Source organism: Pyxicephalus adspersus, chromosome 1, assembly GCF_032062135.1.
Source record: "Pyxicephalus adspersus chromosome 1, UCB_Pads_2.0, whole genome shotgun sequence".
In the NCBI taxonomy this organism is placed as follows: Eukaryota; Metazoa; Chordata; class Amphibia; order Anura; family Pyxicephalidae; genus Pyxicephalus; species Pyxicephalus adspersus.
Genome location: NC_092858.1, coordinates 138,906,044 through 138,927,237, shown reverse-complemented (window position 1 = coordinate 138,927,237; position 21,194 = coordinate 138,906,044). Strand labels below are relative to the sequence as shown.

At 35.7% G+C, this 21,194-nt stretch overlaps 1 protein-coding gene across 3 annotated transcripts in view; it reads right to left on the bottom strand.

Moving 5' to 3' along the window:
* ELN (elastin) overlaps positions 1-20,952 on the bottom strand; it is a 56,334-nt gene extending 35,382 nt beyond the window's left edge. For all 3 annotated transcript variants that reach the window (XM_072428716.1, XM_072428728.1, XM_072428721.1), the window contains exons 1-4: positions 20,808-20,952; positions 2,387-2,458; positions 1,919-1,969; positions 317-349 (exon numbers count right to left, since the gene is read on the bottom strand). In XM_072428716.1, the coding sequence (XP_072284817.1) occupies positions 317-349; positions 1,919-1,969; positions 2,387-2,458; positions 20,808-20,886 (235 nt within the window). In that variant the 5' untranslated portion in view covers positions 20,887-20,952. The remainder of the gene's footprint in view (positions 1-316; positions 350-1,918; positions 1,970-2,386; positions 2,459-20,807) is intronic.
* Between the last annotated feature and the right edge of the window lie 242 nt (positions 20,953-21,194).

Genomic DNA, 21,194 nt, shown 5'->3' with positions numbered 1-21,194 from the left:
GAAAATTCTACAATAATTACATATTCATTATTGTTTGAAGTCCAAATAACTTTGTTTTGCTTGGCTTTCCACATGGAGAGAAAGTTATTACAGAGCTCTCTAGTTTCTTACATTTGGGAATAAAGCTATGTATCAATATACTATGAGTTAAACATTGGGCGTGTAATGTTATGAAAACTTTCTTATACTATGAAACATGTTATAGCATGGCTTACCATGCTTCTTTTAATAAATCACCATGGTGAGAGCAGAGATGAAAATTTACACTTGTAAAATGCCTACAACTAACAGTACAGGTCTAGATAACTTCACTTACCAGGTTTGGGGGGTTTTCCTCCAGGATATAGCCCTATGATAAAACAATGCTATTAATATTATTTCAATTAAACATGTTTATCATATAATATTACACTATATTTTGTGAGAATATATTCCTTTTAACAGAGTTTGAAAAAACATTGTAGAAAAAAATTTAAAATTAATTCTTCTAACCACTCCAACCACGGCCAGTGGTCAGTTTAGAACATCAAGACAACTGGGTACACGAAATAGGTATGATAGACACAGACAGGCATAATAATATTTTATTAGTTCAATAATAAATTAATAATGCATCATTTAGTCCCTTTTTATATTCTTTAAAAAAATGTAATAAAGTATTATTTTAGTTCAGCTTGTGCCTGTAAGCTGTTTTTATACGAGGCAGCCACATGCCAACTTAAAAGTTGAACTGAGGTTTGGAATCTGTTTTGTAGACAGACTAAGTTTGGTAATGTTTATCAGTGGTATGGACAATGGGCTAGAGATTACGTAGGAGTATGGAGTTTGCCAAGCTAAAAAGCAGGGGTGAACATTTTTGCAGCTACAAAAAGGTTCTCTAATAGTTAGTAGCCAATGTATATTAGACCTCACTTCATTGTCATGTAGACCTGGACTTGGCTCACTTCTATCTAGCAGTCAATTCATACACAACAAAAAAGTGTTGTTATTTAACCAGTAACTGGACAGAGGAAAAAGCATTGTTCTGTGTATCATTGTTACATTCTGCAGCCATGTAGCATTGTGAGGATTTGCCATTCAAGATCTATGTACATTCCATGCATATCTTTGGATATGAAAAACTGTATGCAAATATACGTTTCTGGTCTGTATTTAACATTTGTGTTCTGGATACATGAATTTATAAACATGTTTAATTTTATCCCTGATGTGGTTCCTGGACCTAATTTGTGAAACATACTGTTTCTGCAATCCAACACAATGTCCCTCTTCTGACATGCAGATACCTTTGCTTTTGGTTTTTACCTGGATTGTCAGCACCACAACCATTCAGTAGACCCTTGCGCCTCCTGTAACCCCTATGTTTCTCTGACCCTTGTGTTCCATTGACTCTATAGTGCTTAAACTTCCACCTAAGTAAATAATGTGTGTTTCAGTGTCTATGTCCCGGTGATTTCATGCTCATTTGATCTCGTGTTCCTGTTTCACCTGTTCACTTCCCTTCCAGATCATTGGTCTTTACTTTGTTCCATTAACATCTGTCCTAGTATACCTAAGGGCTGAAACCTAGCACATTTAGTATAGTACAGTAAGGTACCAGTCAAGTACATCAGTCCTTATGGGAAAGTTCTGGCAAGGTGAATATGTATGAATATGGAATATGCTGTGCTGCATTAAAATTTTAGGAGATTATGATCTTCTTTAGGACTTGTACCCACTGTCATTTTCATTGTAGTCCTGCACTGTTTGTATTGCTCTGCTGTCTGTACAGAAGTGACAGCTTTATTCTGCATTTTATGGACAGTATGTATTTGCACCCACTCCTGATAGTTGTCTGTATATGATAATTGCAATACCCCAGCGTCCCCCTCCTCCCTCAGACATATTCAGATATAATTTATAGGATGAAAATACCAACCTGCTCCAGGTCCTCCTAATGCTCCCGGTTGTAGTCCTCCTACTCCAGCCCCTGATTTTAAGATAATAAAATATAAAAATGTCAAAATCACTTCTACTTTACAGCCAACCTTTACATTTTATAGCATACAATAAAAGATCTTGATAACACTAACATTAAAATGTTTATAAATAGAAGCTCTTGACATGAAAGCAGATGTATTACCTTTTCTACTACAGCATATGTTATAAAGCCTTTTAGGGAAATACAATTTATTTCCTTAGAACAAAGACTGGCATACTAGTGTGTATTACAAAAACAATATACTTAACCACAATGTTGTATTACACTAGTTTAAAAGTTGTTACCACACGAGAAAAAGCCCTAATTCTGTTTATATGGCATTCTATGGGGGTTTGGAAACATACAGAAAACAATACTACAGAACTAGAATGCTCTACCACAGGTTAAGGACATTCAGTTTCATACCTGGATATGCCCCAGCGCCTCCTGCTCCAGGATATTGACCGCCTACGCCAGCTACTCCTGCACCAGGAACACCTGTAAACATAAAGTTTGACTTTTAAAGTTTCCAAGTCATTCAACTGATGCCAGAAAGCACATTTGTAAAAACCTGTCAGATACAAAACCTCTAATTTTAGATCTGCAAGAACATCACATAAATGTTATACATGTTTTCTCTTCTTTCAAACACTTATTTAACATGTGAGTGGATAATTAGTACAGATCAAGTAGAGCCAATGTTAGCCAAACAGTCAATGTAGAATAACTGCAAACGTTGCAAATATGCTTTGTAACTGTGCTCATACTTTGCAGATTCATTTTTGTTTGTTTTCCTTTCATGGATGCTATGACGCTGCGCCCACTTATCAAATTAGCAAGCCAGACGGCTAATCAAATTGTATTTGACATAACTGAGCATAGGTAATCTTTCTGCCAGTTCAGTTTTTTATCTATTGGTCATGATGTAATTGCATAATGATTGTAGAAAGTGGCGGGAGGGAATGTGGGTGGGAGAAGGAAGAGTGCGGTTGTATGTGATTGTAGTGAGATAGGAATCTATCTATATATAGACATAATACAGCTGACCAAAATCCAAGGAGTGCTCTTATAATTGACTTTATTTAGTAATCTTCCTTACTTTTATTATACAAAAAGTTCAAAACCTTTTGCTGGGATATAGATATTGCCTACAAGATACATTCCTATAGATACTGCCTACAAGAGGCAGCCCAATCCATTTTCTTTATCCACAAAGTTCTGCAACTAAAGAACTAGCTTGTTTCCTCAATAAACCTTTCATTTTACACCTATGCAGCCACAAACTTGTGCACTGATCATTGTGTTGTAGTGGATTACTCTTGCATTTGACCAGACTACCTAATACACGGCGGCACAGCAAAAGAAGTCCATGCAAAAGGTCTTTACAATTGCACCAGTAACGCAGTGTATGCAGGATGGGAAGGCACTTTGGTGCTATTTAGAATAGAACTGTACTAACAAACAGAATATGCCTTACTATGTGTTGCGGTTACACATGGGGCAACAGCTTAAACCCAGCCTTACTGAAAAAGCAAACACTTAACAAACACTGTGTGCTGGATCCAGCACAAGAGAATGTCTATATTAACTTGAGGGACCAAGTTTATGTAACAGGCTGAATATTCTCTAGTTGGCCTTAGATTAAAATGCACACATGTGAATTTAAGTCCATTTAAGTCATCTGCTATGTATCAGTGACTAGAGATAAACACATACTGCATATCTTTACATGAATTACTTTGCACAATGAATTAGTACATTATGTGCTGAGGTCATTTTGGCTTTATGCTCCCAGAAGAAGGGGCGTAAAAAAACTTATTATCAACTCTGCTGATTCAATGTGCATGTGCACCCCCTACACAGTCAAAATGTCATGGAACTGCTCTAACTTCACACTATTACAATATGACACTAACATTCTGGCACTGGAAGATACCAAGATGAAATCAGACACACATTCATAATTATTTTGTTTAATGTTTCCCAAGTACCTTAGGAACTTTGTGTATGAATGACTCCAGCACCATCAATAAATCACCAAATTGTAATTTTGCTATTGATTATTTCACTTATTGTTATCATTTATTTATTTTTTTCAAGTCATATCACATTTATATACTAAAACTGTCTCCGATGGCAATGGTGAGCTGTACATATTTCTTTATTTATTTACTGTTTTGCCTTTACTACCTACCTTCATATTTTGTATAACATCTGCCTGTCTCGAATATATGGGCAGTACGTACCCTGACTAACAAGTCTTGATGTTGGAAAGATTCCCCTTTTTTTGAGCTGTGGTGTCTACCTTGTCTCTCTGCAGTATAATACCTTTGGTAAGCTTCTCTATTCTCAATTGGATGTCTTCCCATCATCAACTGTATCTGTCCACCCTTTCCCATTGAAAATACTCTTTCAGTGCCGCCTAATACTTTCATTAATTATAGTCACAGAGTAATGGGACAGATGAGTTCTCATTCAGTGCCATAACATTATCATCAATATTCTTTACAGTCACATAAAGTGCATTTGCCAATTGTCGGTGTTTACTTATAGCTGCCAGTAATTTGTTCTCCTTTTCCCTCAGGATGCTGTAAATAGACACAAGACTGTTGATATACAGAAGGGCTGATATTAGCCTAATAGTGACTTAATTACCATGAGATTACTTGGACAAAGGTAGGAGATTTTGGGGAGGTTAGATTTTGTCATTTTGCTGAAACAGAAATCCAAATACTTTTTTTTAATAATTTATATTTTTTGAAAATGTATAAATTTATAAATTATAATTTTTTATGTTTTGAAAAAAATGTATGTAAAATGTTGCATTTCCCATCATTTTCTCTCCCATTGACAATGGCACGCAGGACACATAGTTGGAAACACAGCAATTAAAACCTAGTTATGTTTAGTAACCCTATAAATAAATGGGTTGGCTATATGTACTCTTAAATAAAAAGCATATATTTTCTTTTTGTCAGAGGTAAAAAATATAAGCCTATAAAAGCCCATACTAGGGTAACATTATTACAGCTCATGCTGAAGACTATATACAATAAGTAGCTTTAGTTTTATGGCTATACTTTGTAGTGCATAGTGCAGTCTTTTTTGGAAATTCCTAGATACAGTTTAACATGATGACCCATTTACTCCAAAACCTTTAACCCTGACAAAGTATGAACAATTCATCAAATTGCTGCTTTAAATTTTCTGGTCTATTATTTTATTATATCAGAACAGATCTCAAAGGCAAAAGTTCACCGAGGTTATTTCAAGTGTAGTAGGATTATTGGCGTGATGTTTGCCCAGTGTAAGGGATTTATATAGATATGATCCATATGTTACTTTACCAAGAAACAGATACTGATAGTAATCTGAAAGGTTTGGAAGACTGATTTGTGTGTGATAATGAAAAAAAAAGCCATTACAATTTATGACGAGAGACCGATGCTGGGTACAGAATGGAGGTTTGTCTAAACCAACATAACTGATAAAGCAAACCCCTAGATATGTATAAAAGTATGTATAAAGATATGTAGATATGTTGAAAATATCTCTAATTATAAAGACCTGTAGTCATTATTACATAATAAGATGTATTTTTAAAGCAAGCATCTGGATTTGACCTGATACCAGCATCCTCGTTCAGCAGGGTTGGTGAAACAAAGACTAAAATCAATGAGCTAATCAGTTTATGGGCTGCCAAGATGCATACTGATAGTGACCAAGATGAGTGAAAATAACCACAAGATGTGTTTTTTTACTTATTCTTGTACGTTTTCTTCTTTCCCTGTCAGGTAATAGGCTGCCTAAATCCTGGGTGACCTGAAGTCAGAGGAATTGGGCGAAATAATGCTATCCAGTAGACTGAGGACAGCGAGCAGCAGGAAAACATTGCTTCTTGGAAAATCTCAGGGCTGGACGTGGATTTTGCAGCAAAACCTGGTTTTGTATTTTATCTTTTACTAAATTTTACACTTGGATTATTTTTTGACTGGAGTTCTGCTTTAATAGATCAATGAACATGAACATATATATATATATTATGCTATAAAGCAAACTCACACTGCCTCTGTTATTTGCATCCCTTTGATTTTTACCAAGGCTAAGCACTAAATCCTTCTTCTTGTATGTGAAATGCATTCCTTTGGCAGCACACATAAAATTTGGAAGTGTGTGATTAGTGACTGGGTAAATCTAGCTTTGTCATAATGCTTAAGTATGAATGATTACTGATCCACTTTTCCAGCATTTTCTGTACTCAGGGTTTTGGATATCTGTCCAGACTTTCTCTTGCATACTTGCATAGTGAAAGTTGTACAGTATTATCTGAATAATTCAAGTTAAAAGAAACATTTGCCTAGATGGGCCTCTTGGCAGTAAAGTAGTTAATGCAAAAATGCCTGGCAGGTTACTTTGCAGTGACGGGGTTAAAACAAATAACCACAACCCCACATGAGAGGTGTGTGTTTGATTACTAGTGCCCCTGAGGAATTAAGAATTCCAGAATTGTTGATCTCAGCGTGAGAGGAATTTGAAGCACACAGTATCTGATACACCAGTGCCAGATCTCAGTGTAAGAGTGCCGGCCGTGGGGGAGCACCGCAACAATACTGGCCCAAGAGCAGTTTGGTAAACAGAATGCAGCGGGGGATCTTTCTAAATGTAGCCAGGTGGTCTATTGAAATGGCTGGCAGGGATGGCAGCTTTAATTTATTCCGGAAAGTTTAAAAAAATATCCAGTTTCAAAAGCAGCTGCCACTTAGCAAAGGTGAATGATGATTTGCAAATAATACAAAGGCTTACTTTTCATGCAGTATAAGGTGTATGAACACCTAGATGAGGCCCTGATTAAATAATAACATTATTATTATTAAACAGGATTTATATAGTGCCAACATATTAAATAGGGGTTGCAAATGACAGACAGATACAGACAATGGCACAGCGGGAGAGGACCCTGCCCCGAAGAGCATATCCCTACATAGATATTGCAAGTGTAGATATGTAAAGTTTTACTGGTGGTTCTATTCACTTGAGAGACACAAAATATACAAGTGGCTGGTGATGAGATTTTTCATGGAACAAAAGTAAGAAAGGGGAAATGTGTGATTGAAAGTGTGTATTGTACTTACTTTGCCAAAAATTGATGGTAAAAAAAAAAAGGAAAGGGGAAATATATTTTAGCTAAGGTATGTGCTAAAATCTAGGTGGTAGATGTAGGTGGGCTCACAAGGGATGTACAGCAGGTGAGCATAAGAATGTTAAACCAACAAGTAATAAAAACTACACTAAGGAGCTCATTTGTAAATAGATATCACTGTCTTCCCTATGATATATACCATTGCACTATACACACCATGGCCCTTCCCATTTAGACAAATCTGACTGTACTGTGTAGCCAGGAAAGCCCCACATGGTTCTGCAGAACAAAATAGCTGCTGAACTCATGTTAGACCACAATTTGTTACTCTGAAAGGATGGTGCTCATAAACAGGGGCAGAAGCCCAGAGTGAGCTATTAACTGGTGGCCATTTAATAGAGGAATAAAGGTAAATCTCCCTGGGAAAATGTACACTTATGTAGTAAGGTATCTACTGACACTTGCCTACAAGCTCAAGGTTTTAGTAGGTCAATACAGGGCCCAGTTTTGTAATATCTTCTTGGTGGGTTCTCTAAAACCCTGTGGGTTGTATTTTGTTTTTATCTTTCTAGTTTGGTCCTCTGAAACACATGGTATCACAAGATTTCTAAATCTTTGTAGAAAATAAGTAAATAGCCAAAAATATTTTGTTCAAAGGGTAGCTTATATCTTTGTCAAGATTATAACCTAAAAATTGAGAGCCTTTATTGTTGAACATATGAATGTAGAATATTTGCCACTCGACCATATGGGTTAAATAGTATTATGGCTACTGTTGCCTGGTGGCACAAGTCAGCTCTGTCACTAAATGCATAAGAGGATTTTCAGGAGACATCACTGGAAGCCCCCTGTGCCCAAGCTAAGCCTTGATTTCAAGGGCAGCTGTCCAGGGTTCTGACACCTTACAGATTAGGACAGCAGCTGTTCAAATTATAGCCAGTTCCCTCAATGTCTAATTTATTTTACCAACCTATGACATTTGTCTCTTTGTTCCATAAAAGCAATAGGTCTATACTGTAACCCTTACTGGTAAAATAAAGGAAATCTTTTGAATATGCTGTCAATTACCGAAAAGGCATTGTACATCTGTCTTCCTAAAAAAGCCATGCTGGGATCTATCCGCATATAATTATACAATTATGTAAGCTTCCTGTGGATGTAATCCTTGTGGAATGTTCATTGGACATTAAGGCATTATTTACTTTTCTGTATTTATAACTTTGATAATAAGAAACTTTTATAAAAAGTCTAAACAAATCCATGCATTGTGCATAGTATGCTTTATTCACTTCAGCAAACATTTATCATTTGTAAGGCAGGGATATTAACAATATCAGCAGTGCCATATATGCTTTTAGGAAGATTATGGAGAAACTGTTAATAAAACTACTAACTTCTTTTACCACTGTTTGAAAAGAGAGACAGAGAGAGATAACTATTTGCACATGGGTCAGATTAGTTCATGCTTTTTTGTCACGTATGTAGAGGTGCTGATGGAACAGGAAAAGGTCTGCTTGGTTTAAAAAAAGGAATAATTGAACACTTATTCTATTTCATCTTTCATTATACCGCAGAATGCTTACAGTGCATGCCTGGCATAAGAGCATAGGAAAGTTCCCTCTTCAACCAAGAATTTAGAGCCTTGTGTTCCAATGTGCAGAAGTCAGCGTCTCAATGTTCTTCAGTGTGAAAATAAGCCAAGCACTGCTGTTTGTGGTACAGGGTACATATACTGAAATATGTATTGAAATAAACATATTTTGTGTATCTAAACCAAAAAGAATGCAAAATTTAAATACTGTGGCGTATCAATCTTTAAATGCATTGACTGCATTAGATTTCCTTTATTTAGGCTGGGCACATTTTCAGAAAGTACTGAAAAATCCTGTTGATTTTGCCAAAATGTAATACCCTTGTAAACAGAAGGCAAAAAGAACCTCATCTGTACTGTGTGAATGATTAGTCCCATCACTCCACCATCTATTGGAACTAAGACGGTCAAGTTTGAAGTCCAGTTGGTAAGACAACCATAGCTGCCCTATAAATAAAATGCAGACTTGAAATGACAAGAAGTGTGTTATTGGCAGGAATACCATGTAAAAAAAAAAAGTTTAAAAGAATATAAAGGAATGCAGCCACCACATATATGGTCTGGTAATCTACAATATATAACTTCTTTGTTTTTGAGTTTAGATTAACTTTAGAAATTTTTATTTGATTTTTCTGCAATAGAGTGGTCAAGGATTAAGAGTTCTACATTTAAATACTGCTTGCTTTGACCCGTATTTGGAAATTGTACAGTATGAGTTGACATGTTTGTTGTTATGGTGAGCAATAATTTTATTATTTAGAATTTTTCATCAAAAAATAGACATATCACAGAATCCATATTAAACTTAGCAAATACATATAGGGCAGCGATTATTGTGTTACAGTTATATATAGGAAATAAAGCAGATCAATTCTGCTCTTTTCCCTAAGAGTCTGACCTTGGCTGGTTTTCTCTATCTGTCGTACATAATACTTGCTGAAACTAAATCCAGGCATTTCTATTTAGGAGGAACAGCAGGCAACAGCATGCACTGCAGGTGATGCCAATTAATCAATCCCCTGTGAAATAATACAGCATATCATTTTCAAAGGATGTCCCGAGCGTTGCAGCAATGACCCATCATCAACATCAAACAAGTGAGAATCATGCAAATGGGAGTTGAAGTGAATATCCCAGCCATCTGAAACAGTTCATATTCCAAATCTTCATTAAACAGGGACCAGCAGAAGAGCTTTTATTAACACGCCCAGAAGAGTACAGAGAATAGACTGTCTGAATTAGCTAAGACTCTGTTATTAACCAATTCCCACTGTTATTTTAGATTAAGTGAGGTCACTACTATTATTACAACTAATTTAAAATGTCTGCATATTGAACTGTGAATCAGATGAGCCTTGGGATGGCTAATAAAAGTATGTTGGAGCTATCCAAGTTTGGTAAATATTTACAAGTGTATTTCTTTTAACTTATGGTTCTTTAATTAAAATCTGCGGGCATCTGCGGGTGCAGATAAATAATATGCATACTCTAAAGGTGGCACCAAACACTTTAAAAAAAGGAGTTTGATCATATATCAATACACAGGGATAAATAGATGTGTTTGCCTGTGCTGGGATTTTACACCAGGTGGACCAATTCACGATAAGCAGATTATGGCTAGGCAAACCTGTCTTCTCTTTGCAAACCAGTAAGGGGTAATTTGGACCCCTAAAGAGCTTAGAATCACAATCCAATGTGCTCTATGTCATATAAATAAACTCTTACAAAAAAATGAACAACCTGCAGTGAGATCATTGGAAAGTTTGTCTATTTTACAGCAATGGTTAGTGCTGGGTTATATTTTTTTATCTCCAATTTATTCTGTAAAGCCACCAAAGACTGTCTATTGCAGTCCACCAATATAGTCAGGAGATTGTCACAAAATAGCGTCCAAAATACTTTAAAATATACTGCATTGTAAAATAATTTCTATGCATGTCTGAGTTACTGTTGTGATTTACCAGCATGGCAAGTACATAAACTGTGAGTGAACATGCAAAGAAGGACAGAATCCCAATGAACAATCTATTCTCCTAATGACCAACCAATGTACACCTTCTATCATATTTAATTTGTTGCCATTTTCTTAGAAGTTTTTTTAATTCTCATACATTGTGAGAAATATGGGGCTTGGTTTTTCTACCAAAACTTTTTCTACCATACTGTAATGCTAAATTATTTTGTTAATCCCTAAATCACTGACCTACCAAATAACTTGCAATAACTAGTGCAAATTCAGGCACTAGTAAACCCCCCAATGGGCTACAAGGGCATTCCAGCAGAAATAGGCCAACCCACAGGTTCAATAGGAGGGCAGTAGAAGGATTTCCTAATGCCTGGAGATAGCTGACTTTCTCTTCTTTTTTTTTCCTACAGCACAAACCAAAACTTAAGTAAAGGGATTTTCAATCGGATCATGGGTTGTGTAGTAGTAATAAAGCAGCAAGATTATTGTTCCAGAATTATATGTGTTGTTTCCAGGTTGCATAACAGCAATTCCTGAATTTAAAACTAAAATACTGGGCAAGTGTTTATGTATGCATCTCAATTCTTATTAAATAATTGTGCCTGTAGTGTACCTTTAATAATCTCGGAAAAATATGACTTTGTTCTGTTATGTAATTGATTAGAGCTATTTAATCTTATGTGGTTAAGGGAGCTGTGTAGACTAAACTTGAGTCTATTTACGTTTAAATAATAAATTAGGTTTAAAAGCCTCACAATGAGTGTCCAAGGAAAATTATTTAATAGAAATGTCTGGCCAGGTTTTCTAAATATAGAGTTATTTAACAAGCCTCTTCAGACTGGAGGATTTAAACAAATACTTCAGACATCTTTCATGCCCTTAAATTACTGTGTTCTTCGTGCATTGCTGGTAATGAAAGAACACACTAAAATACCTGAAACACTGATATTTACAGATTTATGTGTAAAAAGCAATCACAATTTTTATTAATCTTTTTACAGCAAAAGAATGAAGCCTAGTATTAGGAGTTGTTGACAACATATAAACATTTTAGTACAAAGTCTTCCATAAAAATAGTTTTAATAGTTTCAATTTAGTTTTGGGTATATGCTATATTTCATATTACCAAATAGGGTGTAGAACCCACAAAATTATTAACATCAGGTGTTTCCTATGAAAAGTAATAATAATATACACCAAAAATACAAAGATATTTAAAGCAATTGTGTGCTTCTAGCCTTGTGGTAACTAAATGATTAAAGCCCCTTTTCTGTTCCAGCATGACTGTGCCCATGTGCACAAAACCAGGTCCCTAAAGACATGGTTTCATGAGTTTGGTATGGAGGAACTTGAGTGGTGAGCACAGAGACCTGACCTTAACCATACTGAATGCTTTTAGGGTGAATTAAGCACTGATTGTGAGCCTTATTGTCCAATATACGGACATGAGATAACGATTGGTCTTATGGCTGAATGGACACAAATTACCAGAAGAGTGAAGTCTGATATGGCCACATGGGTGAAGAAAGGGGAATGTCAATGAGTTTAGAATGTGATTTACATCAAACTCATATAGGTACGAGAGTCAGGTGTCTACACAGAAGCAAGTGCAATTTCGTGTTTTCCTTCTATATGTTGTGTGTCTGTTGTCCACTTGCCCATAAATTTAATAATAGTTACAAGTATTTTTTATCACATTTCAACAAAAATGTATCTGGTTATGGTTGACTTGTGGTGACTGGCTTATGGTAGAGTTACACAGCCAGTACAGGAAAATATTCAGCCACATCTAGATAATCATCAGATATAAATTCTGAATAGTGGAACATATGTAGGCATTTGATGAATGTTGGCAGACATTTCCAAAATTAAATTTGAACTTGAATTTCGAGTTGTGTTTGTCTTATGGATGTGTACTATATAGGGGTAAAAAAAAGACAATGTTGTAATTAGGCTGACCTTGTGAAAAATATTCAATTTAGTTTTTCCTTATTCTGTAAAATCCCTTTTTGTTTTCAATATTACAAAAAACTATTCTTTAGATTGCTCCCAAGATAAAAGATAATTAAAACATGATATATGAGTAATTAACTAATTTGGGTAAAAAAATGGGTAAGAAAATTGAAGAGTTGTGTGCCATTGATAACATATGAAAAATGACTTTTCTGGTAACATTACAGTTACATTTAAGGATTTTAAAAATTTGCAATGGAACTTCCTCATATATTATAACGGAAAGGCCTATTGCTATGATTAATGACATACACATTATATCAGCACCTGAACGTGGTAAAAACACGACTATAAAAGGGTTACTGAAGGTTTACGTTCTTCTAGTTGCTATTGCACATGTAGCTCATTTTCTCTTGTGTCCTTTCATGTTGGTGTAACATACAAGGAAAGGAAATGTCTGGAAGTTTTAATACTGCCACAGACTTGGCTGTTAAAGAAATAAATTGAAGTGGAGATATTGACAGAAAGGGATGTAAAAAGCTCCTAGGGAACAGTAATAACCATCATTTCTTTTATACGATGAAAGTAACTGATAACATGAGTTATGTGTCATAACCAAAAAGCCCTGCCAGAAAATGATATCAGCCTTAAGATCCATGATAGGCTCATAGTGACCCTGGACATGTCCAGAATTACTCTTTACATTAATATATTCATATCCATGCATATGTGTTCAGGTGGTATGATATATGTAAAAAGAAAGATTTCACTTTTTCACATTGCCATAATAGTTTTCCTAGGCTGCCAATCATCCAAAAAGAACACATTTTTTGCACTCATTTATGTAGTTTCTTTTACACCTAGATTATTGCCATAACCACGTACGTTAAAGCCTCAATAAAAATCAATAAATCTACACTAGTCATTAGAATAGTAATTGATTTAATTTCCACATTGTGTTTGTTGCTATTTGTCTAGATTCCTGCATTGCTAATTATTGTGCCATTGTGCTAAGGAGGCTGAAGGTAAATCTACTTTCTACAATGCATCTTGGTTAGTGGGGAATGTAGGTGCACCATGCATATAGACAAGACAAGACTGTAATTCCAAGTCCATTCAGCTACCCTAACCCAGGAGCATGGCTGCTAAGTCTTATTAAGTTCAAAGAAGGTAGGAAAACTATCCAGTGTGAGTTTAAATTTAATTAATACTGTTTCCTTTCCAAAGGCTGGTAATCAGTTCACTATTCTCTTTCACCTTTTTTACCTCCAGTGGGATTGCAGGGGATACAATGATATGTTTTGGTACCAACAAATAGAGGAATATCGCCAATATATGTTATTCACGAAGCTTGTATTTAACTTTTGGATTGGAAAATGCTCCCAGATATCCAAGTCCAATAGGCAATATGGTTGGTGAGATCACCATTGTCATTTGTCATCTGGTGAGTACACACACTCCTGTCTTCTGAATTCCCCAGTCCACTGCTTCTGTCAACATTTCATCCTAAATCTATCTCACACAATATTTCAAAAGGTCCCATGCTATAGGAACACACCCATTTAAATAAAGCAGTTGTAAAAGGTCCTAAAATGTATTACCAATGGGAGTCACCAGCAAAGGAACACAGGACATGGATATTATTGTAATGTATACACTGATAATCACCTCTCTACATTCTGCATCCACTCTTTCTTCTTTAAATTGTATTGAAATACATTTGACCCCGAAAACTATTTGTATTTAAAAAAAAGTAAAATGAAAAAAAGCAATACTTTGCCAAACTCCGTTCTATCTTCTGGAAAGGAATAGTCTAAAACCTTTTAAAAGTACAACTGGGAAAAGTATCATGTATCAGTCTGCTGGATCCACATCTAGTTCAAGCGTGCACCAGACCTGTCAAAGTATAAAGTTGCACTGATTTCAATGCGGGCCATTTCAAAAATTCTGGTGTATTAACATCCCAGTTTTCAAGCTAAAGAACAAAATAATAAATAGTCGCCAGGGAGTCTAAGACATTAATTAACGGCAATAACTGGGCAGAATGTTTGACGTTTCAAGGAATTTGCTTATACTTCACATGTATTTTGTTATACAATGCTGCTATTTTGTTTGCACTGTGTTGCTATAAATCACTTTGCTAAAGCATACCTGTCACTTATAGTACACAAAATCTGCACAGGCACTGTAATAACTAATTATGTGTTACACTAGCTGCTTCCTAAAGAACTTTGGTCTTATTTAAAAGCCAATACCTCAAATAATGGGTGTACACCAAGACTCTATTTTATTGTTCTGACTGATAGCACTACTTATGTAGGATCTGAGTAGTTGGCAGTGGATTATGGGAATTCGCCTCTTTTACTGGTTCAGATTTATGCAACTATGACATAAGTGGAAAGTTTGAATTTTTGTTTGCATCAGATAGGTCTTCCATTCCTCTAAAAGTCTATGTGAAGCAGGCTGGAGGTCCAATGCACCTGTCCATAAAATTCTGAAGAATCTAAGAAGCATCACAAATCTAAAGATGATCATATATATATATATATATATATATATACATATATATCTCCACTATGCCTTTTAGATATTTGTAGAAGCTTGTACTGTTGCAAGAAAATGAAAACCCAGAAAGGTACACATCTTGCAATAATAAATACAATTCATTTATTTTTTTAATTAAAATTCACTAGTAAAATGCCTTTACTCCATCATGGCTATTGTAATCATATAACTCCAGATTGACAAATGATCCTGAAATTTTAAACAAATGTGGAGAGATTGCAACAGATCTGTGGCAGAACATCTGTTATTGTTTTTATGTTGCTATTTGCAATAACTTTACACCAAAACATAAGTGCATCCTCTAAAAACAAATCTGGATTCATCTTCCATGCCGAAGGTTTACAAATGTGCAAAGTGTTTCTTTCTGCATTGATCTGACTTATCTGAAAAGACTTGGAACAGGGTAATAATCTGCAAACATCAAGTATGCAGAAAATCTAAATAAAATGAAGTCAATTATAGGAAAGAGGCATGAGCCTGTCCAGAGTGGACACATCTGCTTAACAGGGCTTAGTTAACATTATGCATGTCCCCCTGAATAACCCATAGTGCATATCATTGCCTAACTTAATCCATAACTGAGAGAATGTTGCTTTTGTAATCAACCCTTTGCTTGGCGGACACTATTTTATTAACTCAGATATTGCCAGAAATTAAAAAAAAAGTTCATTATTCTAAGCAGAAACATTTGTGTGGTCATGACTAAGCAGATTTGGCTTTGCTACGTTAAAGCAATGAACTTTTTTTTAGCAGAGGTTCTTTCTAAAAGTCTAGCAGAATTTTTTGGGGTAATGGGGACAATGACATTGAGCTCTATAGGTATGCAGGTCCTCCACACTGGCAAGAAGGTGTTAACAGCTAAAGCTTTTGCTTTTGTGTCAAATGGGAATGTGTTAGCTTTCACTTGTGAGTTAAAGCTTTTGCTTCCCTTGACAGAAAACATCTGGAATTTCTGCAGAAACAGATCTTTAGTATAGTTCTCTTTGAGCTTGGCGTGCACAGAAATCTTACAATAACATAGATTGTGATTCCTTTACTAGAACATGTTCAAACGACCTAGCACGGGAGGTGAAAGTGATTTTATATAGGGCGCCCATTTTAATATTCCAAACATATGATATGCTAACCTGTAATAGAATCATGATTATTAAAAAGACAATGCAAAGTGCAATAGAGAAGTGTCTATTGTAATATAGTATCGGACAGCGGATGGCTCTAATAATTTCTCTGTAAAAGTAATAATGTATAATAGCTTATAGTGACTATTTGCAATCTGATTATTAATGTTTTACTTATTAGATGAGTCCAATTTAAGACAATCTGAACAGTTTACTAGAACACCTATTCTAGCAAAAAACAGGGTTGAGAAGTCAATGAATTTTGGCCTAGGGTGTGGATACTTCAAATGTAGAATAAGTTCTATGGAATTGCCTAAAATTTAAAGAACAGTATCCTATTACTGTCCAGACTATTCATTGGACCGCAATCTTTATAGTGGACAGTGGTCACTGTTACAGATCAGGTTTATATAAGTTAGATTCTTTTATAGAAGTTCGAATCTGTCAACAGTTATATAGAACATGAATTCCTAAACCAGCCTGTATAATGAACTCATATCAGCCATTAAGTGAGGCCAGTTTACAGAAAAACAGCATTTAGCACTTATGTTTTTTGTTTAGTCTATAATATATATCCAGATCAGAACAATGCATGACGAATTTGGGTTCCATTGAAATGTACAAAAGTGTAAACTGTTTGGGGCAGTTTAATCTTTCAAACCCAGTTGCTTAGGATATTAGAAAAATGCATATTGCTTTAGGCTTATATGAACATTATTTTATAGTTTAATGAACACCAGAGCTGTGTCTATGTAACAGGTATACTTCAATGGCCCTTCCAGCAGCACCTACTCACTTTCCCCCAACGCCTCTGTTTCTGTTGGTCATTGGGGGAGTAGAGAACTATTGAGCATTTATTGGTATAGGGAAGCTTGTGACTTGGTCCCATTGCTCCCACTTGCCAGCTCAGTTACAGTGACTTACCTCTCAAGTATACTAGCACTGTCACGTCAGTGGAAAAAGTGAGTCCTCAGCCCTGTGTAATCTTCAAGCTGTAACTTGCAGTTTACACACTGCCCTACCCCAATGCAAAGGTGATCATGGTTGAATGCACATAGGCAAAGTGTTTACTTTACAACATGGATTATTCCATATCGAAGAACATTACATAGTATGCAAGATCATTTTTTGCAAAATTATAGTACCTCAAATACTTTTTGCAAAGTTTTTCTAATAATATATTAGTTGATTCTCCCTCTAGAAGCAGTTTGTATGCCACACCAATGCATATCCAGAGTGGCATATATGATTTGTATTGCATTGTACATAAGCTGACTTATAGATGTGAATGGAAGAGAGAGTAACAGAAAAAGAAAATCAATATGCATCATTACTAATTAGAAACAGATGTAAGAAAACAGTTTTAATATATGTAAAGCTTAATTATTTGAATAAAAAAAACTGCAAGGGTAAATGCCTATATAGGGGATGTAAAGACCAAATTCACTTAACTTATTCCCTCACCCCCACTGGCTCCTCCTCCATTACACTGATTCCCCACAGCTCCCACTATAGGCTGCTCAATGCTGGGGTTGCAGGTGCTGACATCATCATCTACAATGCTGGATCTACAGTCCTGCACTGTAAGTCACACAGGAGACCCGCCCACAAATAGGTGGTCAGATAAAAGAGGAGGAGCTATGCTGGCTGCTGGGCAAGTGAGAGGGTAAGGTAGGTAAACTTCATCTTTCCAGTAGGTTTCCTACTGCAAGATAATTGTTTTCCTAAATTCCCTGTGTCCAGCTTTAATTTTAGAAATTGCTAGCTAGTCTGGCTATCATGTTGATTGAGTTACTTCAGGACTTTCTGCAGATAAGTAATTTTAACTTCACTTAATAATTGTTTGTGCTTAAAAACCAGTCACCATTACAAAAAGGCAACCAGCATACTTTAAAGTAAGTAATGGCTATATAAAAAATCTGCAAGCCTCTCAGACTGGATACAATAATGTATGTACACGACACTTTAGCACATTTGTTTTAAGTAAGATACAAAGGATCTTAAAATATAAAAGGGTATAATAAATGTAAACATATTAAAGTCACCTATTTAAGACAGTAAGTGGTGCATGCAAAACAGAGATTAAAGCTATACATTCTTATAATATAACATTTTATTGTCATTAAAGATCACCAAATATAAGCAATTCAGTCATTATCAGGGTCTGTGTACACATATTTAGTGGTGAAAGCTTAGCCAAAGGGAAATGTTTATAAGATTTAATTAAAGGCATTTGATTTTGGCTGGTAGAAAAGGCTAAGTCAATCCATTGGAATGGGATAATGGAAAAACAAATGGATTAAGTGTGCCTAGGTACTTGTATCTTGTGTGCATACTAAATGCTATATGGTAATTGAATATGACTTTAAATACTTTACTGAATATTGTAGGGTTAACTGACCCACAGCAATCACACATCAGCTTTTACTGCATGTCTGCTACACTATGATAGATGTTATAATCATAACTGTTTGCATCCATAACTGTATCCCATGTGTCTACATAAATCTCTTGATCTCTCTGATTCTAAAAATAAATGTCTCTAGTAGTGTGTAGTGAAACCTGAAGGTTAAATGTGTTTGCGTTTTACATCACATCTTGTAAAATACCAGGGATTTTTCTTTATATGATCTGTATACAAGTGTTCTGTGTAGTGTGAAATATGTTTGCATGTCAAAGTTACATATATACTAAATGACATCATTTCTCATTAGTGCGAAATGTACATTTCAATTCCTCCATTGTGCACAGCTTTGACCAATAAACAAGACATTTGTTGTAAATCACTGTGAAATTTACTTTAATATGCACTTACTATCCATGTAAACTTGGCAGTGATTCATACACTTGCTTCCTCTGAGAGCCCAGACCCAGCCCTCTATGAGTGCTATAGCATTCAACTCATTGTACTACTTGATCAACTAACTTTCTGCTGTGTCTAAACTCTGCTAAGTAAATTGCCATGCTTAATGGAATGAGTTTTTTTTTTTTGGAGGTGAAATATCTAATCCACATATTTCATAGAGCTATCCAAGAAGATATATACAGTGCTAGATGTAACAGGTATGTGCAATCTATATGTTTTTTCTGTTAAAGTTTAAACTTTGGCTTTCCTATGTGGATTTATTCAGCAAGACTGATGAAAAAAGAAATGATGATGATTGATGTTTGTGCAGTTTTTAGTTGTTTGCTGAAGGATAGTTTCTGCTTGTTCTGCCTTAGGTATTCAATAGAAATCTATATTAACTCATATAGGATGTCACAGCATACATGGACATGTCAATTATTATTGGTAAGGCTGCAGCTGATCACAATTGCGGCTGTCATAATTACAATATTGGGTTAAAGCTATGATGTCTGTTGAGAATTGAGAAAGTTGGTGACTTTATAATGCATTGGCCTTGAGTCAATTTTCTCATTTTCTATCACAATGTCCCTTGCACTGAATGGGTGATAAAATACAGGTCTAGAGGTTAAAATACAAAAAAGTACCTGCTATATGTCTGCACTACATAGTAAATGTGCATGACTGTAAGCCTTTTATTCTAAACAGGTATTGTGTGCTGTTCACGGGGTCCCATACAGTTCAAGCTTCTTTACACTGCTTGGGAATATCAGTTTCATGTGTGATTTCACATGTGACTGTAAAAACATTAATTATACCGTGAGTCAAGCATCGGCTTATCCTTTTTCCTTAGTTGTATGATCCTATTGCATGCATGAGCTAAGCTGTAAGATGCAAAAATATATTTAAAGGACCAATGTGAGAATGAAGGATGCTTCTAAGTGGGATTCCCTGTAGGGCTGGTTGGAACATGCCATAGTTCTCTGCAGAAGCCAGAACATGAATTGTATAGGGTAAAATTTGTGAGATTCCACTAGGAATGAAAACAGAATATTTGTGGTATAGAATTTATAGTTGAAAGTTTTTACAACTGCTTAGTGATGCTAATCATACTCTTCATTTAGAAAGGTAAAATAAAGATTAATACCTAAATGTGCAAAGGTCATTCACTTATAGCTACCTGTCAGTTTTCCATTTACTGTATTCAGTTTGGTAAAAGGTGAATTCTAGATGCTAAGAGTCACGTACCTGTATGTCACCATGTGTCATTTCATCCTCAACTCATGTATTATACCTGCCATTCTGCAACATGTTTTATCTGCAACCCTGCCTGCATTTGAATGAATCTGATTGGCTACTTTGGATTGTTACAAACCTGATTTTATTTCAATAACCCTCAATATGCATTGCTATTACAAATGACATATGACAATGTATGACTGCATACACATTATTGCATTAATGTCGTACACCTTGGCAATAAAATAAATATTGATTAGTGTATGATAAGTGCAATGATGTCCTGCATAAAAACAAAAAGTAATAAAAGTATAACACATGGAAAAACTTTGAATGCATAAGTCAAATGAAAAGTATTAGGTGGTTATGCTGTGCCTATGAAAATGGTAGAGAATTAGGATAAGTTGCACAGCAGTGCAAAGCAACTCACCTCCTTGCAGAGTAATTTGGCAGAAAGCGAGCAGCAGGATGATGCTCCGCAGTGGAGCGGCAGGCCGTATGCTCTCCATGTCTCACAATGCCCCCGTCCCCTCACACATGCTGGGTTTTATCCCGCCGTTCAGCTCACATCCCCAATGAAGGAGGGGCAGCAAGAGACACGACGTCATTCTAACAGTGCCAACAGCCCCATCCCACCCCCCTTATTATTGGGAGAGGAGGGGGGATATTTTATTTTGTTTTGTTTCCTTTTTTCCCTTTTCTTTTTTTTTTCATTTTTCTTGGCTGACGTTCTCCAATTCTGGCTGAAATAGACATGGGAGCAAAGCCAGGGAGAGGGGGGTGTAGAATTCAACTTTCTGTGTTTATCTGTCTCTCT